The sequence below is a fragment of the Cygnus atratus genome, unplaced genomic scaffold (assembly GCF_013377495.2).
Source record: "Cygnus atratus isolate AKBS03 ecotype Queensland, Australia unplaced genomic scaffold, CAtr_DNAZoo_HiC_assembly HiC_scaffold_40, whole genome shotgun sequence".
NCBI lineage: Eukaryota > Metazoa > Chordata > Aves > Anseriformes > Anatidae > Cygnus > Cygnus atratus.
The window spans coordinates 194,034-219,245 of record NW_026109996.1 but is presented as its reverse complement, the minus strand read 5'-3'; the positions used below and the strand labels follow the sequence as shown (position 1 = coordinate 219,245).

Sequence of the window (25,212 nt, the reverse complement as noted above, 5' to 3'; positions counted from 1 at the left end):
GTGGAGAGGTCCATGGTGGGGGCAACCCAACCACAGTGGGTTCTGTGGTGGGGCCGGTCAGAAGATGGCGGCATTCATTGGTCCTCGATGGGGTCAACCCAACCATGACGGAGGCCATGATGGGGTGAGACCGTGATGGGGTTCATTGGTCCTTGATGAAGTCAACTGAGTCATGATGGAGTCTACGGTGAGGTTCATTGGTCCTTGATGGGGTCAACCCAACCATGATGCAGTCCATGATGAGGTAAGACCATGATGGGTTTCATTGGTTCTTGATGGGATCAACCCGACCATGATGAAGTCCGTGATGGTGTGAGACCATTATGGGGTTCATTGGTCCTTGATGAAGTCAACTGAGTCATGATGGAGTCTATGGTGAGCTTCATTGGTCCTTGATGGGATCAGCCCAACCATGATGGGGTGAGACCATGATGGGGTTTGGTCCTTTATGGGGTAAAGTCCAAGATGGGTTTCATCGGTTCTTGATGGGATGGATCAACCCAACTATGATGGGCTGAGTCCATCATGAGGTAAGACCATGATGGGGTTTGTTGGTTCTTGGTGGGATCAACTGAACTATGATGGGGTGAGACCATGGTGGGGTTTGGTCCTTGATGGGGTCAACCCAACCATGGTGGAGTCCATGATGAGGTAAGACCATGATGGGGTTCATTGGTCCTTGATGGGATCGACCCAGCCAAGCTGGGGTGCATTTTGGGGGGGGGTCAATCCACCTACGACGGTGTTGGTGGGTCTGCCGTGGTGTTGATCCTTTCTCAGTGGCTTCAGCCTGTCCATGGTGGGCTCAAGTGCTCCCCGTTGGGATCCACGGTGGGGTCGGTTTGTCTGTGGTGGGGTCGGTGGGTCCGTGGTGGGGTCAGTGGGTCCGTGATGGGATTGGAGGGTCTGTGATGGGTTTGGTGGGTCCGTGGTGGGACCAGGAGACCTCAGTCCTCCGCCATGGTCTCCCTGATCCAGTCGAGGTAGTTGTAGACCCGGCTGTAGACCCCTGGCCTCCCCGCCTGCCCGCAGGGGTGGTCGCCCCAGGAGACGATGCCTTGCAGCACCCCGTTGCATATGAGGGGTCCCCCCGAGTCACCCTGGGGACAAAAGGGGCCGTGATGGGACCTGGGCCACAGCCCCTGGACAGGGGGGACACCTGGCCACCGGGGGGGACAACTGGTCTTGGAGCCAACGGTGTGGGTCCAACCAAAGCGAGGTGGACCCACAAAGACGTGGCTGTGGGGCAGGAGGTGGTTGTGGAGCATGGGGACACGGTGGTGGTCCCACAGAGACGTGGTTGTGGGGCAGGAGGTGGCCATGGGGTGTCGGGACATGGTGGTGGTTTGAAGACCATGGGACCAAAGGGGCTTGGGTATGGGGTTGTGGCAAGGGGACACGGGGACATCTCAAAGCCCAGGGGACAACAGGGACCAGAGGGACGTGGCTGTGGGACACGGGGACATGGTGGTGGGACAGCTCCATCCCAAAGCCCAGGGGACAACGGGGACAAGAGGGACGTGGCTGTGGGACACGGGGACACGGTTATGGGACATGGGGATGTGGTGATGGGACATGGAGATGTGGCTGTAGGACAAGGAGAGGTGGCTGTAGGACATGAGGACATGGGCAGGTCCACACGGCCAGGGGACGCAGGTGACCAGACGCACCTGGCAGGAGTCCTTGCCCCCCGCAGCCACACCGGCGCACAGCATGTCCTCGGTGACTTTGCTGCCGTAGATCTCCTGGCACCGGCTGTCACTCACCACGGTGACGTTCACGCACTGGGGGGTGTCAGGGTAGGTCACTGGGCAGGAGGGGGACACACGTGTCCAACCAGGCCTGGGCTGCGTTCCCTGGACACCTGGGTCCCTTCTCTGCAGAGGTGCCTCCACCCAACCCAACCTAACCCAACGCTGGTTGAGATGTCCATCCCATGGACACCTGGGTCCCCACCCAACCCTGGACACCTGGGTCCCTTCCTTCCAGAGACATCCCAACCCAACCCAACCCAACCCAGCCAAACCCAACCCAAACCAATGCTGGTGGAGAAGTCCATCCCATGGACACCTGGGTCCCCACCCAACCCTGGACACCTGGGTCCCTTCCTTCCAGAGACATCCCAACCCAACCCAACCCAACCCAGCCAAACCCAACCCAAACCAATGCTGGTGGAGAAGTCCATCCCATGGACACCTGGGTCCCCACCCAACCCTGGACACCTGGGTCCCTTCCTTCCAGACACACCCCCAACCCAACCCAACCCAACCCAACCCAACGCTGGTTGAGATGCCCATCCCATGGACACCTGGGTGCTCCCTACCCTCAGGGCTGGTGGTGGTCCCCCAGCCCATGACGGTGCAGTTGGTGCCGGGGGCCGGGGGAGCGCTGGGCAGGGCCAGGGGCTGGACGTAACGCGTGATGGTCAGGGCGGGCTGAATGCGCAGTAGCATGAGGTCGTCGGCGTAGCTGCCGTCCCCCTCCTGGTCGCTGAAGCCAGGGTGGACCACCACCTTCGTGGCCACTGCGTACTGCTCCTGTCCCGTCAGGGTCTCCAAGCTGTGGGACCCTGCCCGCACCTGGATGTGGCTTGGGGACAAGGGGACACATGAGGGACGTGGCCTCGGGGATGTGGGATGGCATGGCTGGAGGCGTGGGGGAGGTGGCCATGGAGGGACGTGGTCATGGGGAATGTGGTTATGGAGGGATGTGAACATGGGGGAATATGGTCGTGGAGGGATATGGACACGGGGGATGTGGTCGCGGGGGATGTGGTCATGGAGGGACAGGGTTGTGGAAGGACGTGGACATGGAGGGACGTGGTTATGGAAGGACATAGAGGGACGTGATCATGGACGTGGTCATGGGGGACGTGGTTATGAAGGGATGTGGACATGGGGGACATGGTCATGGGGAATGTGGTCATGGAGGGACGTGGTTATGGAAGGACGTGGACATGGAGGTATGTGGTTATGGAAAGACGTGGTCATGGGGGTACATGGACACGGAGGGACGTGGTCATGGGGGAATATGGACATGGGCATGGGAGGACGTGGACATGGGCATGGGGGGATGTGGACACTGAGGGACGTGGACATGCAGGGACGTGGTCATGGAGGGACATGGACATGGAGGGACGTGATCATGGGGGATGTGGTCGTGGAGGGACACGGGCATGGAAGGACATGGACATGGGGGACATGGTCAGGGAGGGATGTGGATGTGGGGGACGTGGCCATGAAGAGATGGAGATGGGAGGGATGGGGACATGGGTGACGCGGACATGGAGAACTGGAGATGGGAGGGATGGGGACATGGTCACGGAGGGACGTGGACATGGGGACATGGTCACGGAGGGACATGGACATGGAAGGACATGGACATGGGGGACACCAACATGGAGAGACGTGGCCATGGAGACACGGAGACAGAAGGGATGGGGACGTGCGGGGCAGGGCGCAGGTCGTGATGATCCAGTTCTCTTCCCAGTTCCCCTCCCAGTACTTCTTGGTTCCCCTCCCGGTTCCTCCCAGTGCTTCCCAGTTCCTCCCAGTGCTTCCCAGTTCCCCTCCCAGCGCTTCCCAGTTCCCCTCCCAGCACTTCCCAGAACTGCCTGGCAGTGGGCAGCCATGAACATGCACTGGGTGCTGAGTAGGGCTACCAGTGCCTCCCAGTGCCACCCAGCACTCCCAGTTCCCCTCCCAGTTCTCTCCAGTGCCCCTCCCAGTGCCTCTCAGTGTCCCCAGTTCCCATTCCAGTGTCTCCCAGTAGCCCCCAGCCCCCCTCCCAGTGATCCTGGTACCCTGCAGTAGCCCCAGTCCCCCTCCTTGTGCCTCCCAGTGCCCCCAGTGCCCCTCCTCATGCCTCCCAGTAGCAAATAGTCCCCCCAGTTACTCTCCCAGTGGCTCCCAATGCTTCCCACTAGCCCCCAGTCCTCCTCCCAGTACCACCAGTCCCCGTCCATTGCTTTCCGGTAGCCTCCAGTGCCTCTCAGTAACTCCCAGTCCCCCCACCAGTTCCCCCAGTCCATCTACCTGTGCCTCCCAATGCCTCCAGTAGACCCCAGTCCCCCACCAGTACCCCCCAGTAGCCCCCAGAGTCCATTCCAGTGCCACCCAGTGCCCCAGAACCCCTCCATTCCCCCCCCCCCAGTATCCCCCAGAGACCCTCCCAGTGCCTCCCAGTCCCCCCCAGCGCCCCTCCCGGTGCCTCCTAGTGCCTCCCAGTCCCCCCCAGCCCTCCCCCAGTGCCCCTCCCAGTGCCTCCCAGTGCCCCACCTGGTCAGGCAGTGGGCGGCCGTGAGCACCCACTCGGTGCTGAGCAGGGCCCCCCCGCACTGGTGCTGGTCGAAGTAGAAGAGCAGGACGAGGCCAGGGTGGGCCCAGGGGGGGCACTCACTGCCCCCCAGGATCCGCTCATCCCGAGGCCGAGCTGGCACCGCCCACATTAAAATGGGGGGGGGGGACACCGGCCCCCCCCCCCTTTTTTTCTGGACCCCCCCCTCCATGTCTCCCCCCCATATCCACCCTTGGGACCCCCCCTGCACCCCCATTCCCACCATGGGGACCCCCAGAACCCCCCAAGTTCCCATCCTTAGCCCCCCCCATCCCCACATTTGGGACCCCCCCCCCCCCCCGCCTTGGACCCCCATATCCCCCCTTAGGACCCCCAGGATCCCCCCCATCCCCACCCAGGAGACTCCCAAGACCCCCCCCATCCACCCTTAGGACCCCCAGGACCCCCCCATTTCCACCCAGAGGACCCCAAGGACCCCCCCATATACTCCCTTGGGCCCCCCAGGGACCCCCACATCCACCCTTGAGACCCCCAGGACCCCCCTGTCCCCACCCCAAAGACCCTCTGCACCCCAATACCCAACCGTGGGACACCCAGGACCCCCCATTCCCACCCTGGGGACCCCCAGGACCCCTCATCCCCACACTGGGGATGCCCCCCCACCCCCATATCCATCCACCCTTAGGACCCCCAGCCCCCCCATTTCCCACCCTTAGGACCCCCAGGACCCCTCATCCCCACACTGGGGATGCCCCCCCTCCCCCATATCCACCCTTAGGACCCCCAGCCCCCCCAATTCCCACCCTTAGGACCCCCAGGACCCCTCAGCCCCACCCTGGGGACCCCCAAGACCCCCTCCGTCGCCATCCTTGGGACCCCCCCAGCCTCTCACCGGGGGCCACCAGCGCCTGGAGGAAGAGGAGGAGGAAGAAGAGGCGAGGAGACGCCATGACGGGGGGGGGGATGGGGGCTGGGTGCCGGGGGGCTGGGTGCCCCCAGCTATCAAGGCTTTGTGTTAAATATTAACAGGGGCTCATTAGCAGGCCCCCCTCCCCAACCATGTTTGCTTGCTGACGTCCCCAGGCAGGTGCCACATTCACATGGCCCCCCCTCGAAGGGACACGGTGGTGGCTATGGGGCAAGCTGTGGGGCCGAGAAAGGGGGTCCTGGACCCCAAAACCCCCTGCAGCAATGGGGCTGAGCAAGGGGGTCCCAGACCCCTAAATCCCCTGGATCAATGGGGCTGAGCAAGGGGGTCTTGGACCCCTATATCCCCTGGATTAATGGGGCTGAGCAATGGGGTTTTGGACCCCTAAGTCTCCTGGATCAATGGGGCTGAGCAAGGGGGTCCCGGAACCCCACGTCCCCTGGATCAGTGGGGCTGAGCTTAGGGGTCCCAGACCCCTAAATACCTAATAGGGCCGAGCAAGGGGGTCCCAGACCCCTAAATCCCGTGGATTAATAGGGATGACCAAGGGGGTCCCAGACCCTTGGATGCCCTACAGTGCTCATGGGGTGCAGCAGGGCACCCCGATTTCTTGGGGGGGGGGTCACGGAGCGGGGGATTGGCGCTTCCCCTCCTCCGGATTTAATCCGGATTAAGCAAATCACCCCCTGACGCAGTGGCTGAGAAACCGCCCGGGGCGGGCAACGAACACACCTTGGGCGTGATGCGGCCGCTGTTGTAATATTATTGCCCCCCGTCATTAACGCTAATTACAGTAATAACGATTTTCCTCGCGGCGGGGCCGTAATCACGGGGGAAAACAGCGTGGTGCCGCATGTTATTAGGGGGAATTAACGATTCGCCCCCCTCGGGCGTTCGCACGGGGTGCACCCACACCTGGCGGCGAGGTGGCACCCCCTTGCGCGGGATGGGGTGGTGGGGTCTCGTGGGGGTTCGTGGTCACCTCCCGTCGCCCACCCATGCGGGATTTGGTGGGGTCTACGCATCCGTAGGGGTGTTACGGGGGTGGGGGTGGCGAGACCCTACATTGGGCAAGGGTGGGGCTGCGGGAGAGCCCGACCAATGGTGTTTCTCCGTTTTGGGGTGGGTGGGAGTTGGGAGGAGCTCAACCAATGACGGTTCTCTGTTTTGAGGTGGGTGGGACTTGAGAAGTTTCCCCTGATTGATGTGGGAGTTGGGGAGAGCCCGGCCAATGGTGTTTCCCCAGTTCAGGATGGAAGGGACTTGGGGTGAGCCCAACCAATGGCACTTCCCCAATTTGAGGTGGGCGGGGCTTAGGAAGAGCCCACCCAATGGCGTTTCCCCAGTGTGGGGTGGGCGGGACGGATCGTGTGGCTGACGTGGCCCCATCCCCTCTGTGATGTCGAGCGGCTGTGAGCCACGACCCTACCCCAGATGCCACCAAGACGAGTCCCACCAGCTCGTCCCACCTCGGGCTCACAAGGGAAGTCCCCGTGATGGCCAAACCGTAGAGGTCAGTGCCAACAAAGTCCCCCAGCTGAACCCCCGCACGGACCCAAAGCACCTCCAGATGCCTCCTCCACAAAGAAGGAGACCATTTTCCCTGCCAACAAGTTCCTCGGGGCCACGAACCCCAATGGGGACCTGTGTGCATCATTTTGGGACACCCAGATTTGGGGAAAAAGGACAATGAAAAAATCTTGAGGGCATGCGAAGATGGGGTGGGATGGAGGAACTTAGGGGGCAACATCACAGTCAAAACAAACCCATGGCCACCAGCCTCAGAAGGACCCAGCAGACATTGGGTTGACCAACCATCATCGTGGGGTTGGGTAACCCTTGTTGGATTGGCCAACCCTCGTTGGGTTGGCCATGCATTGTTGGTTGGGTGACCCTCCCGGCCAGTCGGATTGGCCAACTGCCTTAGGTTTGCCAACCTGCTTGGCTGCTGATAGACTCTTGTTGGGTTGGCCAACCATCACTGGGGCCCTTGGGTGCCCCTCGTGGGATTGGGTGTCCCCTGCTGATGCTCCTTGTGTTGTTTGTTCCCACCGGGGTTCTCCTATTGGATAGGAGATTGCTGGATGGCCAGACGTCATCGAATTGGGCAGCCATCATTGGTTAGTTTACCCTTGTTGGGTTGGCCAACTCTCTTTGGGTTGGAGGACTCATCCACCAGCGTCCCATGTCCATGGGGCCATTGCAAGGCCAGGCCACATCTTCGTCCTTGTGAGATGATGGGAGAGCACGAGTGTAGGAAACAGGACTCGTCTTCAAATCAAATTAATGTAAAATCGCAAATTTGGGGGATGGTGGGAGGTGTCTGACCTCAAAACAAAGCCATAAATGGAAACCGGACCCGCGGAGGACCCTGGAGGAGAGGCCAGGTCTGGGATTTGTCTTGAGGGGGCAGGTTGAAAGGACGAAATTTCCCACCAAACATCGCAACGCTTTAATTTCTCGTTCCTTCCCATCCACCCTCTCACTGGCTTCACCAGGTGACACCCTGGCTGCACCCACAACCTTGCCACAGCCTCCGTTGTCCCAGCGACCTGCCCCGGCGAGCAGCAGCAGCCTGGAGGTGGCCCTCCGACCTCCCTCAGGCGCTCGGAGGTTGCTGGAGCATCACTGGTTGTCCATCATGGTTTTCTGGATCCACTGGGCATATCTGCAGACCTTGGTGTAGACACCAGGTCTCTTGGGCTGCCCGCATTTCTCCATGCCCCAGGACACGATACCTTGGAGGGTCCCGTTGCAAACCAGAGGTCCCCCGGAGTCACCCTACGGAAAGAGGTGCTGTGAGCCAGCCGTCACCCAACGCTTCTTGGGTTGGCCAACTCCTCGTGGCTTGGCCCACCACTCTCAGGCCTCATCCTGTTGGATGACCTCTCATGGTTGGCCAACCATTGTTGGGTTGGCCAACCATTGTTGGGTTGACCAGACATCACCGGTTTGGCCAAGTGCAGTTGGACCTCTATCTGATTTGACCAACCTTTATTGGGCTGATAAACCATTGGTTCAACCAACCTGTGACATCAGGCTGTCTAATTATCTAGGTGTTCCACCACCGTTGCACCAGGACGCAATGCTTGGAAGATTCTTTAAGCATCACTGGTCAGCCAACCACCACGGTTGCTTGTCCAAATCTCTTTGGGTTGGCCAACCATCGTTGAGTTGGCCAATTATACTTTGGCTAATTACACTACCTTTGGCTAATAACACTTTCTTTGGCTAATAACGCTAGCTTTGGCTAATGATGCTTGCTTTGTCTAATGACACTTACTTTGGCCAATTACACTTGTTTTGGCCAATTACACTTGTTTTGGCCAATTATGCTTGATTTGCCCAATTACACTTGTTTTGGCCAATCCTCATTGGGCTGAAGAACTCCATGGCCTGAAGAACTCATTGCGTTGTCCAACCCCCATTGGTTGGGCCGGCACCCAACTGGTTGAACGCTTTTTGGCCAACCCTTTTGAAACGTTTTGGCCAACCCTTGTTGGGTCGAGAACATCGCTGGCTTGTCTAACTCATGTTGGCCAACCCTCGTTGGGTTCATGAGCCACCGGGAAGACCACCGACCCCATGGTGATGACCGGGGCACGTGTCCCCTTGGTCCGCTTTGCGGACTGCCCCCCGGTGGCAGCGGTGGAAGGTGGACATCATGGCCGTACCTGGCAGGAATCCCTACCGCCTTGGAGGCTCCCGGCGCATATCATGTTCTCGGTGATGGAGCCGGGGTATAACCGCTTGCACTCAGCCGTCGAGAAGATGGTGACGGTGACGCACTGCAAGACGTCCGGGTAAGAGACTGAGATGGGAAACGGAGGGGAGGGGAGAAAGAAACCAGAGCAATCGACCCGGGAACCGGCAGAAATTTGCCCCCCCGAACTCCCAGCGCCGACTCCCCCGTCCTGGGGAAGAGGGCGTTGAGTCTCCCCCGGGGTCTCACACGAAGGTGGCTTCTCCTGACTGTTTTGGGGTGGAAAATGTGCTGTTTGGGGATGTTTCCACACTTCTGGCTGGAAAGTCTCCCATGGAGACACATCCCATCGTGGGCGAAGCCTCCCTCGGGTGGGCATTTCCAGAGGGGAATGCCAAAAATAAGGAATTTCTGCCCCAAAAAGGTCTGATTTGAAACCAAACATGCAGAGGTTGGGGAACCAGGACTTGCCCAGTCCAACCTGTTTTTGCACCGTGATTTTGTGTCTTCTATTAAACTGACTTAGTTTTACATTTTCCTTTCTCTTCCTCTAATTTAATTTTAAGGTGTTTCTCTTTTGTTTCACTCTATCTTCTTCCATCTGCTTTTTCTTTCTTTCTTTCTTTCTTTCTTTCTTTCTTTCTTTCTTTCTTTCTTTCTTTCTTTCTTTTTTCTTTCTTTTTCTTTTTTTTCTTTCTTTCTTTTTCTTTCTTTCTTTCTTTCCTTCCTTCCTTCCTTCCTTCCTTCCTTTTCTTTCTCTTTTTCTTTCTTTCTTTCTTTCTTTCTTTCTTTCTTTCTTTCTTTCTTTCTTTCTTTTCTTTCTTTCTTTCTTTCATTAAAAAAAAAAACTGTTTTAATTTTACTCTGTTCCCTTCTGTTCTACTTAACTCATTTCCCTTCATTTAATTTAATTGACTTTATTTTAACTTTTCTCCCCTTCCTTCGCCTTACTTCTTTTTGTCACTTGATCATATTTGGTCCTGTTTACTTCTCATTTAACCCACTATTCGATTTACAGGGTTTTAGATGCTTTTAGTCTATTCCCTCTGGTTTCTTTTCATTGTAATTTGTTGAGTTTTTGGTAAAAGTTAACTTGATTTCACTTTATTTCCTTCCTGTTCCTCCTCTGCTGCCCTGTTTTGTTCCTATTTTTTAGGAGAGGATCCAGGTGTCCAGGGGATGACCCAGGTGTCCAGGAGAGGACCTGGGTGTCCAGGAGAGGACCCAGGTGTCCAGGAGGACACTTGGGTGTTCAGGAGAGGACCAAAGTGCCAAGGAGAGAACCTAGATGTCCAGGATGGGACCCAGGCATCCAGGAGGGGCCATCGGCACTGGGTACCTTCTGGAGAGGTGGTGGCCCCCCAGCCCGACGTGGTGCAGCTGGTGCCAGGCACTGGGGGGCAGGAGGCCACAGGGACAGGCTGGATCCTCTCGGTGAGTGTGACGGGCGTCAGGAGCTTGATCAGCATGATGTCGTTGTCCTTGGTGCTGGGGTTGTAGTTGGGGTGAGGAACCAGCTTCTGCACCAACCTCCGCTCCTCGCCCCATTCTCGCGTGAAGAGGTTGTGCTTGCCCAGGCGGATGGTGGTGATCCTGCAGCACCCAAGGGACACGCGTGGGATGGATGGCGAGGTGGCCAGGACACGGGGAACGCGGCCACTTGTAGGGGTCTTGGAGACCACGGTGTGGCCAAGGCTCTTGTGGGGAAAAGCATGATGGGATGTGTGGGATATGGAGACTGCAGCATGGCTAGGGCATGTGCAGGTCATGGCATGCATGGGACATGACGTGGCCCATGAAGATGGAGATCATATTGCAGTCATGGCATACATTGGCCATGGTATGGCCAAGACATGTAGGACAAGATGTGGTCCATAAACATGGAGACCAGGCTGCAACCATGGCATGTGTTGGTCATGGCATGGCCAAGACACTTGTGGGACATCATGTGGTCCATGAACATGGAGACCATGGTGCAACCATGGCATGCATTGGTCACGGCATGGCCGAGACGTGTGGGACTTGACATGGCTCATGAAAATGGAAACCATGGTGCAACCATGGCACAAGTTGGTCATGGCATGGCCAGGACCCATGTAGACCACATCATGGCCACGCCAACACGTGGGACCACAGGACCATGACAGCACACACACATGGGCCATGACGACCACGCCACTCTCATGACCCAGGGGACACGGCACACGCGTGACACGCATTACACGCGCGACGGTGCCCTTACCCTGGCGTGGTGCAATGGGCCGCTGTCACCACCCACTGCCGGGCCACCAGGACGCCGCCGCAGTAGAGCTTGTACATGTCGAGGATGGCCACCTGCCACGGCTGCGAGTGGGGCTCGCAGTCCATGCCGCCCACCACACGCGTGTCACCTGCCACCGAGGACGCTGCAAGGCATGATGGAGGTGAGAAGGTGTGTGTCAGCACCTCCACGCGCATGTGCAACACTGGTCAGACCCTTCACCCTTGCACTCACCCATGGATGCCACCAAGACCAAGGCTCCCAACAGCTTCACTCGGTCCCATGGCCGGGGGGCCACCATGGCTTGTACCTCCATCGATGTGGCCACTGCGGGGGCAGAAGTGTTGGGACCACAGTGGTGGTTTTGTGGGGCTATGCATTTTGGGGGTGGCACTGAGGTATCTCTGCACCATTTTGGGGGCTCTTATGGCAGCCCTACACATTTCTTGGGGGTTTATAGTAGCTCCAAACTATTTAGGGGGCATTATCTCAGTCTTACACGTTTCCTGGGCAGGTTCTGGTAGCTCCAAGACATTTTTGGGGTCATTATGATAGCCCTTCATATTTCTTGGGGGATTTATGGTAGCTCCAAGCCATTCTGGAGGCATTATGGCAGCCCTACACATTTCTTGGGGAGGTTCTCTTAGCTCCAAACTATTTTAAGGGGCCTCATGGCAGCCCTACACATTTCTTGAGGGGTTTATGGTAGCTCTGAACCATTTTGGGGGGGCATTATAGCAGCTCTGCACATTTCTTGGGAGGGTTATGGTAGCTCCAAGACATTTTGGGGGTCATTATGGTAGCCCTGCACATTTCTTGACGGGTTTCTGGTAGCTCCAAACCATTTTGGGGATTATGGCACTATAGTGGGGGGTCTCCATGGTCCCCTCTGCCCAGCGCTGGGAGCTGCACGATTCGCCCCGTCATCGTGCTTTTGCAATGGCAACATCATTATGCCAAGTGCCACGGCAGCAATCAACACAGTCATTGTTAATGAGGCCCGTAATTATGGGCCCCACCAACTCCTCCGCCTCCCCCTCCTTGTCTCGGGGCGGTTGACCTTCCAGCACCCCACACTGCCCTCGGATGCCTCCCTCGGGCTGTGGCAGCGGGTTGGGGCCCCCCTCCCATAGTTTTGGGGCATGGTTCTTCACGGCCATGGGGTGAAGACGCCCTTGGACGTGGGTCATTGCTCCCCAAGGATGTGGGCCATGGTCCCCATGGCTGTGGGTCAAGGCTCCCCATGGTTTTGGATCATGGGCTTCTATAGGTTGGAGACACCCAAGTTTAGGGGGCATGGTTCTCCATGGCCATGGGTCACTATCCCCTGTGGGGTTGGGTCTGTGCTCCCCAAGGCCATGGGTCATGGTCCCCTAGGGATGCAGGTCATGGTTCTCCACAGCTATGGGTCGCCGTCCCCTGTGGATTTGGGTCCGTGCTCCCCATGGCCATGGGTCGTGGTCCCCCATTGCTTTGGGTCATGGTCCCCTGTGGTTGTGGGTCATGGTCCCCAAGGCCATTGATTGGCGGCACCCATAACCGTGGGTCATTGCTCCCCAAGAAGAGGCATTGTGGGCCCCACAGAGGTGGATCAAGGCACCCTACGACTGTGGGTCACGGTTCCCACGGCCGTGGGTTGGAGCCACCCATGGGTGTGGGACACCACTCCCTGTGGATGCATGGTGGGCCCCATGGACGTGGGGCCAGGGAAGGGAGGCTGAGGATGGAGGGAGGCTGAGGATGGAGGGATGGTGATAGGAGGGATGGAGAGAGGGACGGAGGTGGCGTGGGGAAGGAAGGATGGAGGGAGAACAGGAAGGAAACGTGGAGGAACGAGGATGGAGAAGGAGAGATGGAGACCAGAGGTGGAGCAAACATGGAGAAGGAAGGAGGGAAGGAGGGAAGGAGGGGAGGAGGGGAAGAAAGAAGGAAGGAGGGAAAGAGGGGAGAAAGGAAGGACAGAAGGAAGGAAGGAAGGAAAAGGAAGGAAGGAAAAGGAAGGAAAAGGAAGGAAAAGGAAGGAAAAGGAAGGAAAAGGAAGGAAAAGGAAGAAAGACAAATCAACTGTTCTGCATCATTTGTGACAATGAAGATCGGGGATGGAGGCAAGGAGAGACGGACGGAGGTTGTGGACTCAGGGATAAAGCAACCATGGAGAAGGAATCACAGAATGGTTTGGGTTGGAAGGGACCTCAAAGCCCTTTTAATTCCACCCCACCCCACCCCCCCCCGCCATGGACAGGGCCACCTCCCACCAGGCCAGGTTGCCCAAAGCCCCATCCAACGTGGCCTTGAGCACCTCCAGGGATGGGGCAACCCCAGCTCCTCTGGGCAACCTGTTCTGGTGCCTCCCCACCCTCATCATGGAAAACTTCCGCAAGGAAGGATGGGTGGAGATCGGGCAAGGAGGGGTGGAAATTGGGGATGGAGCAAGCAAGGAGGGGTGGATGGAGGTCGGGGATGGAGCAAGGAAGGAGGGGTGGATGGAGGAAGAAAGGAGGGGTGGATGGAGGTTGGGGATGGAGCAAGGAAGGAAGGGGGGATGGAGGCTAGGGATGGAGGAAGAAAGGAGGAGTGGTTGGAGGTTGGGGATGGAGAAAGGAAGGAAGGGGGGATGGAGGCTAGGGATAGAGGAAGAAAGGAGGAGTGGATGGAGGTTGGGGATGGAGAAAGGAAGGAAGGGGGGATGGAGGCTAGGGATGGAGGAAGAAAGGAGGAGTGGTTGGAGGTTGGGGATGGAGAAAGGAAGGAAGGGGGGATGGAGGCTAGGGATAGAGGAAGAAAGGAGGAGTGGATGGAGGTTGGGGATGGAGAAAGGAAGGAAGGGGGGATGGAGGCTAGGGATAGAGGAAGAAAGGAGGAGTGGATGGAGGTTGGGGATGGAGAAAGCAAGGAGACATGGATGGAGGCTAGAAATGGAGCTTCCTTCTCCAAGGAAGGATGTAGAGTCTGGGGATGGGACAAACAAGAAGGATGGATGAGTGGAGGCTGGGGTTGGAGCAAGAAGGAGGGAAGAACGAAGGCTGAGGACGGAGCAAACAAGGAAGCAGGGATGGAGGCTCAGGATGGAGCAAGAAGGAGGAATGGATGGAGGCTTGAGATGGAGAGAACAAGGAGGGATGGACGGAGGCTGGAGACAGAGCAAGAAGGAGGAGTGGATGGAGGCTGGAGATGGAACAATAGGGAGGAATGGATGGAGGCTGGGGACAGAATGAACAAGGAAGGATGGATGGAGGCTGGGGACGGAGCATGAAGCAAGGATGGACAGGGAGCAGGGCCATCAGGTGGAGAGCATGACCACAGACCGCGGCCTCCCTTTGGAGCCTACCCCACCGCCCCCCGCCCTCCACCCTTACCCCACCAAACCTCTCCGCAGGTCCCCGCTGTGCCCCGCGGGGGCCGGGGAGGCCTCCCCGCTCCTGAGGCTCGCGTGTCCTCCCCTCTGCGCCGGGAAGAAGCGTTCCGACCAGCCCTGACGTGTCTTCTTCTCCTCCTCCTCCTTCTCCTCCTCCTCCTCTTCCTCCTCAGCTGCCGCCGCTCCGTGCCCGTCCCACCCACGTGAGTGCCGCCGGTTTTATAACGGCGTCGGGGCCCAGCTCGTCCCGCCCCGAGGCCGAGCGTGGAGGCCGCCTTCCCTAATCCTCCCCTAATCCCTCGGCACCGCCTCGCCCGGCCTCCCTCGTGCTCTCTCCGGGGCGGCACTTGCTGATTGGTCGGCCAGAGCTCGCCGATTGGCTGGTTGGAACCTGCTGGTTGGATGGAAGGAGCTTGCTGATTGGCTCCCCGCCCGGTTGAGTTGCTAGGGAAGAGCTGATTGGATGGCTGTGCCATGGGAATGACGGCGTGGCAGGTGCTGGTAGTTCTGGGGAACGGCGCATGCTGATTGGCTGGCTGGCTCTGGAGGCGAGATGCTGATTGGCCAGCGGGCTGTGGGAACAAATGACAGATGATTGGATGGCTGTGTTGGAGGCAAACTCATGGCATTGGCTGGTGGCTTTGGAGGCTGATGTGAGCTGATTGGCTGGTGACTTTGGAAATGGGTGCGTGCTGATTGGCCAGCTGGCTTTGAGATGGGGGCATGCTCATTGGCTGATGGCCGTAGAGGCCAGCATGTGCTGATTGGCCAGCTGCCTTGTCCAGCCAGCTGCCTTGTCCAGCCAGCAAGCCCTGTTGGCCAATCATCTTGAGAGACCGGCATGTGTTGATTGGCCAGTTGGCTTTGTAGATCAGCACAAGCTGATTGGCCAGTTGACTTTGCAGACCAATGCATGCTGATTGTCCCATTTGCTTTGTAGACCAACACATGTTGATTGGCCGGTTGGCTTTGTAGACTGATACTTTCTGATTGGCCAGCTGGCTTTGTAGACCAACCTGTGCTGGTTAGCCAATCAGGTTGGCTGACTGGTCTTGAAGACCAGAGCAGAAGAAGACCAAGGCTGGAGGTTCCCCAGCTCCTTCGTCACGCCCCTAGGGGGAGCTGTCACCCCACACCATTTGCACACGCACAGGGGGCGGGGCTTCCACCCGGGGGGCGTGGCCACGAGTTCGGAGGGGCGGGGCTTGCCCACCCCAGGGTGTAAATCTGAAGTGGGGTGTAAGCGGTGTAAACAGGGCGGTGCGGCTTCTCGGGCGGCGCCGCGCGCCGCGGGCACGGCCAGACTGGTTCTCTTGGTGGGGGGAGGCCCTCGTTAGCGGCCTCCTCGTTAGCGAGTGCTTAATTGGCACCAATTAGGGCAGCCCACGCGCTGCCAGGAGGAGCAGGTTCCCTGCTTTGCTCCTGGTTGACACAGCCAGTGCTAACCCTGGGTGGCCCGGTGGCGGTGGGTCCATGGGACACGTGGGCTGTGGCCTCCAGAGGAGGACGCGCGTGGTGGTGGGGTGATGGTCACGGTCACCAGGTGGGACATGAAGTTGTGGGGCACCAGCTGTGAATACTCAAGCTGCGTGTGTGTTCTATAGGGCTGGACATGTGTGGACTTCTCCTGTGGACGTGTGGCCTCTGGACCTGGACACATGTCCTACAGACATGGACAAGTGTGTCCTACAGATGTGGACATGTGTCTCCTCTACACTTTGAAACGTCTTCCAGACCTGGACATGTATGGCCACGGATTGCTGACCAGCGCCAGATGTGTGGTTGCAGGTTGCCAACATAGCCACCCACATCAGATGTGTGGTCATGAGTTGCCCACCACAGCTATCAGCACCACATGTGTGGTTCCAGGTTGCCACTGTGGCCACCAGCACCAGATTTTTGATTGTAGATTGCCCACGACGGCCACCAGCACCAGAAATATGTGATTCCAGGTTGCCACCATGGCCACCAGCACCAGATGTATGGTTCCAGATTGTCACCGTGGCAACCAGCACCAGAAAGATGTGGTTCCAGGTTGACCACCCCCAAACACCCATGGCCATGAGTTGCCCACCTACCTCCAGAGACCCCATGCTCATGGTGGCCATGTTCTCCCACTCTTCTCCCCCTCCCCACATCCACATGATGGCACAGGGCGGCCAGGTTCTAGAGGATTTTATTCCAGGAGCTCCTCCACAGGGTGAGAGAAGCGAGGAGCAGACCCAGAAGCACGTGGTGGGTTCTCAAGCATGGCTCTTCCTCCTGATGGTGTCGTGGATCCAGGCGGTGAACTCGCAGACGCGGGTGTAGACGCCAGGCTTGCCCCGCCGCCCGCACACTTGCATGCCCCACGAGACGATGCCCTGCAGCTCGTCCTTGCACACCAGTGGCCCACCCGAGTCACCCTGGAGGACAGAGGCACCCAGTGAGATGGTCCCCACCATCTCACCGCAGCCTAACTGGATAGTTGTGGTGGCCAACCCAGCGGGATGGTCACTTTGGGAGCCCAGCGGGATGGCTGTGGTGGCCATCCCAGTTAGACTGTAATTCTGGGAGCCCAACAGGATGGTTGTGGTGGCCAAACCAACAGGATAATCATGTTGGGAGCCCAACCGGATGGTTTTGATGGTCAACCCAATGGGATGGTCATCCTGGGAGCCCAACTGGATGGTTGTGGTGGCCAACCTACCCACACGTAGTCCCCCTGTGTCCCCAGCCCTGCCCCACAGGGACCCCATGGTCCTCCTGGTGGTGCCTGCTGCTGGGTGGAGACCACCATTGCCCTGTGGGGTTGGGTGTTGGGGTCCCTATGGGGTCCAGGGGTTGCACCCAGGGGGGCTGTACAGTGTCTGGGGGTCCCTATAGCATGCAAAGGGTCCCTATAGAACCTAGGGGTCCCTATAAAACTCAGAAGGCTGAATGTTGCCTTGTGGTCCCTATAGCACCTAAAGGGTCCCTATAGCATGCAAGGGGTCCTTATAGCACCCAGGGGTGGCTATACGGAGTTTGGGGGTCCCTATAGCACCCTTGGGTTCCCTTTAACACCCTGGGGGGGTCCTATAGCATCAGGGAGATTCCCATAGCACCTGGGGGTCCTTTTAACACCCAGGAGGCTGTGCATTACCTGTGCAGTCCCTATAGCATCCATAGGGTCTACATAATACCCTGGAGGTCCCTACAGCACCCTGGCAGTCTCTATAGCTCCCAGGATGTCCCCATGGTGTGCAGGGGTCCCTATAGCTCCCAGGGACCTGTAGAGTGCCTGGGGGTCCCTATAGCAGCCAGGGATCTATATGGTGCTTGTCAGGGGGTCTCTATAGCATTTTGGGGGTCTGTACAACATCTAAGGGTCCTAATAGCACCCAGGGGTTCTCTCTAGTACCCAAGGTGCTTGGTGTGATGCTTGGTGGGCCCTATAGCACCCAGGCATGTGTAGGGTGCTTAGGGATGGGTCCCTATAGCACCCAGGGTGCCTACGGCACCCAGGTGGTCCCTATAGCACCTGGGGGTCCCCACGGTGCTTAGTGGGGGGCCCTGAAGGAGCCGAGACCCCCAGGGCTGATCTTCCACCAGAGATGGGGACCTCCACCACTGGTCCTCAGCTGGGTGTGATGTGCCCCCCAACCCCGGTTCCTCTCCATTGGTCTCTCCTCGGGGACAGGGCGGGTGAAGCCACCCACCCATGGGTGCAGCGCCCCACGGCCACCCCACTGCCACCAGACCCACCTGGCAGGAGTCGGTGCCCCCCGAGCTGAGCCCGGCGCAGAGCATGTTCCTGGTGATGCCCTTGGGGTAGAGCTTGCTGCACTCCTCGTTGGAGATGGTGTAGACCACACCGCACTGGAGGATGTCGGGGAAGTAGCCTGGGGATGGTGGGACATGGTGAGGGGTCCCAGGTCACCCTTCACCCCATGGGAAGGGTCCCCAGAGGGCTCCGATGCAATGGGACCTTCTCCCTTCTAAGGTGACGTGGCCCCATCATGGCAGACGCGCCCCAAGGTCAGGGCTGAGTGGCCACAGTGGAGGTGATTTGATGTCTCCTGTGGTCATGGTGTGGAGAACGGAGACCTCCAATGGACCCAGGAAGCCCCGCCCAGAAAGAGGTGTCCCCAAGGTGTTGAGATGTCTCCAAGATGCCAGGATGTCCCCAAGATGTCCCCAAGCTGTTCTCAAGACATTGAGATGTCCCCAAGTGGCCAACATGTCCCCAGGACACCAAGACATCCCCAAGACATTGAGATGTTCCCAAGATGTCCCCAAGATGCCCAGATGTCCCCAAGACGGCAAGCTGTCCCCAAGCTGTCCTCAAGACATTGAGACATCCCCAAGAAGCAAAGATGTCCCCAAGACACCCAAATATTCCCAAGACACCAAGATGTCCCCAAGCTGTCCCCAAAAAATTGAGATGTCCCCAAGATGCCTGGATGTCCCCAAAACACCCAGATGTTCCCAAGACACCAAGATGTTCCCGAGACACCAAGCTGTCCTCAAGACACCAAGATGTCCCGAAGCTGTCCCCTAAACATTGAGATGTCCCCAAGACACCCAGATGTCCCCAAGACACCCAAATGTTCCCAAGACACCAGGATGTCCTCAAGACATTGCGACATCCCTAAGAAGCCAAGATGTCCCCAAGACATTGAGATGTCCCCAAGACACCTAGATGTTCCCAAGACACCAAGCTATCCTCAAGACACCAAGAAGTCCCCAAACTGTCCCCAAAACAACCTGCCCAGACGCCCCCAAGACACTGAGACGTCCCCAAGACGCCCAGCTGTCCCCCCAGGTCCCTCGGGAGCCCACCACACGTCGCGAGGAGATGTTTCCACCAACCTTCAGGGCTGCTGGTGCTGCCCCAGCCTGACACGATGCACTCGGTGTTGGGTGGCGGGCATCTCCTGGGGAGGGCCACAGGCTGGATGTGGTCGGTGAAGCGCACGGGCTTCTGGAGCTTCAGCAGCATGATGTCGTTGTCATGGGTGGTGGGGTTGTAGCCAGGGTGGACGAAGGCCTGGGCCGAGTTGATGCACTGCTCCGTCCCCTCCTTGGTCTTCAGGCTGTGGTCGCCCATGCGGATGGGGATGGACCTGGGCATGGAGGTGGAGAAAAGGGACCGTGGTGAGGCTTGGTGGTGGCCGGGGCAGAGGCCAGAGTGAGGCGAGGCCCATGCCGTGGAGGCTGGGAGGAGTGGGGAGGTGACAAAGCTTCTTGGCCTTTGTGGAAGTAGGGCAAAAGGCTTCTTCTGGGTTTCTTGGGCATGGTGATGTTGGGAGCCCAACTGGAGGGTTGTGGTGGCCAACCCAATGGGACGGTCATGTTGGGAGCCCAACTGGATGGTTGTGGTGGCCAACCCAATGGGACGGTCATGTTGGGAGCCCAACTGGATGGTTGTGGTGGCCAACCCGATGGGACGGTCATGTTGGGAGCCCAACTGGATGGTTGTGGTGGCCAACCCAATGGGACGGTCATGTTGGGAGCCCAACTGGATGGTTGTGGTGGCCTATACAGTTAGATCATAATTCTGGGAGCCCAACAGAATGGTTGTGGTGGCCAGCCCAATGGGAGGGTGACTTTAGGAGCCCATCCCTTTAGGAGCTCCTTGGTCTTCAGGCTGTGGTCACCCACGCAGATGGGGATGGAGCTGGGCACGGAGATGGAGAGAAGGGACTGTGGTGAGGCTCGGCGGTGGCTGGGGCAGAGGCCAAGGGCAAGGGGAGGCCCACGCTGGGGAGGCTGGGAGGAGCGGGGCAGTGACGAAGCTTCCTGGCCTCCGTGGAAGTAGGGCAAAAGGCTTCTCCTCCTATCATTAGGATCTCGAACCAGATGGGGAAACTGAGGCCAGGAGACAAAAGTGGCCCAGCATGTCCCAGCAAGGGACTTGAGGTCCTCCCCAGCCCGTGCCAAGCTGGGCATGGTGGTGAAGAACCAGCTCCAGCCTCTACGCCTTGAAGGCCCAAGTGTCCTCACCCCTTCTCCAGGCCCCACCACATTCAACTAAATGCTAAATTTCATGTTTTCTTCCTCATTTTTCCTGCAGCTCCTCCCTGCTCTACGCCCTGTGCATCAGGACTCAGTGGGGAGAAGCTTGGACCACCCAAAAATAAACGGAGGGAAGTCCAAAGGTGTCCCTCAAGGAGATGGCTCAGACCCTGTCACGTAGGGAGGATGGGTCCCGTGGTCCTCCCATGCCCGGGCCAGTCACACCAGTACCACCAGCTCCCCAAACTGGTCTGCCCCCTTCACTCAACGCATTCTAGTCCAGTTCAGAGAGCTGGTGGGAATGGGGAGAGGAGGAGACCTCTCTTCAGGCTGCTTCACATCATCTGTCACCAAATTTGGGGGTCACCAAATCTGGGGTCACCAAATCTGGGGCCAACATATTTGGGGTCACCAAATTTGGGGTTAGTTCAGGTCCTTCTTGGCCAACTCCACCTTATCAATGGCTTCTGCGTGGATGGGTTGAGGGGTCGCATCCTGCTTCTCCCCTCAACCCCACATGGAGAAGGGGGTGGAGAAGCTCCTCTCCATGATGTCTTCAAGATGTACCTCACATAGCCACCCCCCAGCGGCCTCAAAGCCCCTCGTGGGCGTGTGGACAAGGCTGAGACGTCCATGGGTGAGTGGGGACCGAGGGGGGTGGTTTTGGGAAATTTGAAATTTTGGAAAATTTGGACATGGGGAGGGACCTGCAGGACCTTGAAGGTGGGGAGATGCTGGTCTTGTGGACAGCTTGGTTGTGTTCAGGGATGGCTGTTGGCCAATCCAATGGGATGGTCAAGTTGGGAGCCCAACTGGATGGTTGTGGTGGCCAACCCAACGGGATGGTCATGTTGGGAGCCCAACTGGATGGTTTTGATGGTCAACCGAACGGGATGGTCATGTTGGGAGCCCAACTGGATGGTTGTGGTGGCCAACACAGTTAGATCATAATTCTGGGAGCCCAGCTGGGTGGTTGTGGTGGCCAACACAATTAGATCCTAATTCTTGGAGCCCAACTGGACAGTTGTTGGCCAACCCAACGGGATGGTCATAATGGGAAGCCAAGAGGTTCTTCCAGGCCATAGAGGTGACCTCCTCTCTGCCCAGCACTTGGCCACCCAGTCCCAAGTGACATCGTGGCTGCTGGGAAAGGTCCCCAGAAGGCTGCAGGGTGGGGAGGAGGACCTCAGGTAGAGCCAGCACCGTGACGACCCCCACAGCTTCCACCCTTGATGTTCTCCACCTCCACGTTGAGACCAATCCCCACCAGGACCTGGTGACCCTCTCCCTGACCTCCCCATTGGCCCAACGAAGGGGAAGAGCCCTCACCCCACCAATCCCCACCCCAGCTGGGGCCACCCCACCTCTTGGTGTCGCAGTGGGCGGCCGTCAGCACCCAGAACTTGTCGATGAGGACCCCGCCGCAGTGGATGTTGTTCTGGGGGCCCAGCAGGACCGCCTGGTACGGGTGGCGCTTCTTCTGGCAGCTGTGGCCCCCCACGATCCGGTTCTCATCCCCTGTGGCTGCTGCGGGAGGGGAACTGGGGTTCAGCCCTCCCAGTGCCTCCCAGTGCCTCCCAGTTCCTCCCAGTGCCTCCCAGTTCCTTCCTTCCCAGCTCCTTTCTAGTTCCTTCCGAGGTTCTTCCCAGTTCCTCCCCATCTAAGGGTCCTCAGGGCCTCCCTGCATCATCTCCCTGCCCTCCCAGTTGCTCCCATTCCCTCCCAGATCTCCCATTGACCTCTCACTTCACATCTACTGCCTCCCAGTGCCATCCCAGTGCCTCCCAGTTCCTTCCCAGTTCCTTCCTTCCCAGTTCCTCCCCATCTAAGGGTCCTCAGGGCCTCCCTGCATCACCTTCCTGCCCTTCCAGTTGCTCCCGTTCCCTCCCAGTTCTCCCAGTGATCTCTCACTTCCCACCTACTACCTCCCAGTGTCTCCCAGTGCCCTCCCAGTGCCTCCCACTTCTTTCCCAATGCAGCCTCACTTCCTCTCCATTGTCCCCAGTGACTCCCAGTGCCTCTCACTGCCCGCCAGGTCTTCCCAGTAGCCTCTGGTTCCCACCCAGTACCTTCCAGTGACCCCAGTCTCCTCCGGCTCCCTCCCAGTAAACCCTTGCTGTCTCCTCAGTGGCTTCCAGTTGCCTCCCAGTGCTTTCCCCTTTTATTCCCATGCCCCACAAGTGTGCTCCCAATGCCCCCAGTTCACCCCCAGTTCCTTCCCAGTGCAACCGGTTGCCATCCCAGTCCCTCCTACACCCCACCAGTGCTCCCAGTGCTCCCCATGCCCCCCAGCCCTCCTTCAGTGCCCCAGTATCCCCCAGTGCCCTTCACTTGCCTCCCAGTGCCTCCAGTTTCCCTCCCATCTGTACCAGTACACTCCCACTGTCTCCCAGTGTCCCCAGTTCACCCTCAGCTCCCTCCCAGTATCCCTCGGTGCCCTCTAGTGCCTCCCAGTGCTTCCTCTTTCCCTCCCACTCACACCAGTATGCTCCCAGTGTCCTCAGTTCACCTCCACCTCTTTCCCAGTACACCCCAGTGCCTCCAAGGTCTCCTCATTCTGCCCCACTGCCACCAGTACACCCCCAGTGCCCCCCATTCCCTCTCACCCTCCTCCCAGTGCCTTCCCAGTGACCCCAGTGCCCTCCCAGTGCCTCCCGGGGCCTCCCAGTGCCCCCCAGCACTCCCAGTGCCCCCTAGTGCCCTCCCAGTGCACTGCAGCACCCACCAGTGCCCTCCTAGTTTCCCCCAGTCGCTTCCCAGCACCTCCCAGTCCCCCCCAGTTCCCCTCATTTCCCTCCCAGCCCCTTCCTGGTGCCCCCCAGTTCCCTTCCAGTTCCCCCCAGTGCCCCCCCGCCCCATCCCAGTGCCCCCTGGTGCCTTCCCAGTGCATTGCAGCACACACAGCACCTTCCCAGTGGCCCCCCAGTTCACTCCCAGTGCACCCCAGCAGCTCCCAGTTCCCCCCAGTGCTCCCTATAGCACACTCCCAGTCCCCCCAGCACCATCCCAGTACCACCCAGTCCCCCCAGTGCACCCTAGCACCCTCCCAGTGCCCACCAGACCCCTCCAACATCCTCCCACTCCCTTCCTACTCCCCTCCAGTTCACTTCCAGTGCCACCCAGTCCCTCCCAGTATGCCCCAGTTCCCTCCCAGTTTTCTTCCAGGGCCCACCAGTTCCTTACCAATTCCCTTCCAATATCCTCAGCCACTCCTGGTGCCCACCAGTTCCTTTTCTGTCCCTCCCAGTTCCCCCTAGTTCCCTCCCAGTGCCCACCATTTACCTCCCAGTCCCTCCCAGCTCCCTCCCAGTGCCCCCCCAGTTCCTCCCAGCTGCCTCATAGTGCCCCCATCTTCCCTCCCAGCCCCTCCCAAACCCTCCCAGTGCCCCCCAGTTCCCTTCCAGTGCCCCCCAGTTCCCTCCCAGTGCCCCCCACTTGCCCCCCAGTCCCTCCTAGTGCCCCCAGTTCCCTCCCACTCCCTCCCAGTCCCCTCCCAGTGCTCCCCAGTGCCCTCCCAGTGCCCCCCAGTCCCTCCCAGTCCCTCCCAGTCCCCTCACCAGCAGCCAGCAGCAGCAGGGGCAGGAGGCGCTCCATGGCGGCGGAGGACTGGGACCTGGAGGCTGCCGAGGCCGGGCCCGGCCCTTTAAATCCCCGGGGGGGGCCCCACCCTGGCAGGTTGGGGCGGGGACAGTGGGGACACACCCACCACTCCCAGTGCTCCCAGTGCCCCCAGTGATACCAGTGATACCAGTGATACCAGTGATACCAGTGCCCAAATCCAAATCTTTGTGTTTCCAGTGCTCCCAGTGTCCCAAGTGCCCCAGTGCTCCCAGTGACCCCAGTGACCCCAGTGCTCCCAGTGATACCAGTGCTCCCAGTGCTCCCAGTGTCCCCAGTGGTCCCAGTGATCCCAGTACCCTGGTCATCCCAGTGCTCCTGGTGCTCCCAGTGCCCCAGTGCTCCCAGTGCTCCCAGTGATCCCAGTGATCCCACTGCGCCCAGTGCTCCAAGTGATCCTAGTGATCCCAGTGCTCCCAGTACCCCAGTGATCCCATTGCCCCCAGTGCCCCAGTGATCCCAGTGACCCCAGTGCTCCCAGCAGTTCCAGTGATCCCAGTGACCCCAGTGGTCCCAGTGGTCCCAGTGCCCCAGTGCTCCCAGTGCTTCCAGTGCTACCAGTTTCCCCAGTGTCCCCAGCGCTCCCAGTACCCCAGTACCCCAGTGTCCCAGTGCTTCCAGTGCTACCAGTTTTCCCAGTGCCCCCAGTGCTCCCAGTTTGCTCACAAGGCCTCCAATGCCTTCCAGCACCCTCCCAATACCTCCCAATTCCTCCCAGTGCCTTCAGGGGCTCCCAGTGCTCCCAGTGCCTCCCAGCGAACTCCTGAGGCCTCCAATACCTCCCAGTCCCTCCCAGCACCACCCAGTGCCTCCCAGTGTCTCCTAGAGGCTTCCCAGTGCCTTCCAGTACATCCCAGTGCTTTGCAGTGCCTCCCAGTATATTCCAGTGCCTCCCAGCATGTTCCAGTGTATCCCAGTGCCCTTCCAGTGCCTCCCAGTACCCTTCCAATGCCCCCCAGTGCCCTCCCTGCCCTTTCCAGTGCCTGCTAGTTCCCTTCCTGTCCCTCCCAGTGCTTCCCAGTGCCCTTCCTCCCCTTCCCAGTGCTCCCCAGTTCCCTTCCCGCCTCCCAGTC

General features: G+C 59.0%; 2 protein-coding genes across 2 annotated transcripts; both read right to left on the bottom strand.

The window, feature by feature from the left end:
* Window positions 1-947: 947 nt before the first annotated feature.
* Window positions 948-11,503, bottom strand: LOC118261435 (kallikrein-13-like). The gene is made up of 5 exons (XM_050716812.1): window positions 11,422-11,503; window positions 11,170-11,332; window positions 10,267-10,520; window positions 8,899-9,035; window positions 948-1,100 (listed from the first exon to the last, which is right to left on the bottom strand). The coding sequence occupies exons 1-5, from the start codon at window positions 11,501-11,503 to the stop codon at window positions 948-950; spliced, it is 789 nt and encodes a 262-aa protein (XP_050572769.1).
* Window positions 11,504-16,785: 5,282 nt separating this feature from the next.
* Window positions 16,786-24,115, bottom strand: LOC118261428 (trypsin-like). Its single transcript, XM_050716811.1, has 5 exons — window positions 24,079-24,115; window positions 21,886-22,048; window positions 19,376-19,629; window positions 18,269-18,405; window positions 16,786-16,947 (listed from the first exon to the last, which is right to left on the bottom strand). The coding sequence occupies exons 1-5, from the start codon at window positions 24,113-24,115 to the stop codon at window positions 16,786-16,788; spliced, it is 753 nt and encodes a 250-aa protein (XP_050572768.1).
* Window positions 24,116-25,212: the final 1,097 nt, after the last annotated feature.

Coding starts and splice junctions, on each gene's coding strand:
- LOC118261435 (XM_050716812.1), bottom strand. CDS start 11,503: ATGGAGGTACAAGCCATGGTGGCCCCCCGGCCATGGGACCGAGTGAAG. Junction 10,521..11,169: donor GCCCATTGCACCACGCCAGG/GTAAGGGCACCG, acceptor TGGGTGCTGCAG/GATCACCACCATCCGCCTGG. Junction 9,036..10,266: donor GGCCACCACCTCTCCAGAAG/GTACCCAGTGCC, acceptor TTCCCATCTCAG/TCTCTTACCCGGACGTCTTG.
- LOC118261428 (XM_050716811.1), bottom strand. CDS start 24,115: ATGGAGCGCCTCCTGCCCCTGCTGCTGCTGGCTGCTG. Junction 19,630..21,885: donor GCCCACTGCGACACCAAGAG/GTGGGGTGGCCC, acceptor CTCCATGCCCAG/GTCCATCCCCATCCGCATGG. Junction 16,948..18,268: donor GGGGCACCGACTCCTGCCAG/GTGGGTCTGGTG, acceptor TCTGTCCTCCAG/GGTGACTCGGGTGGGCCACT.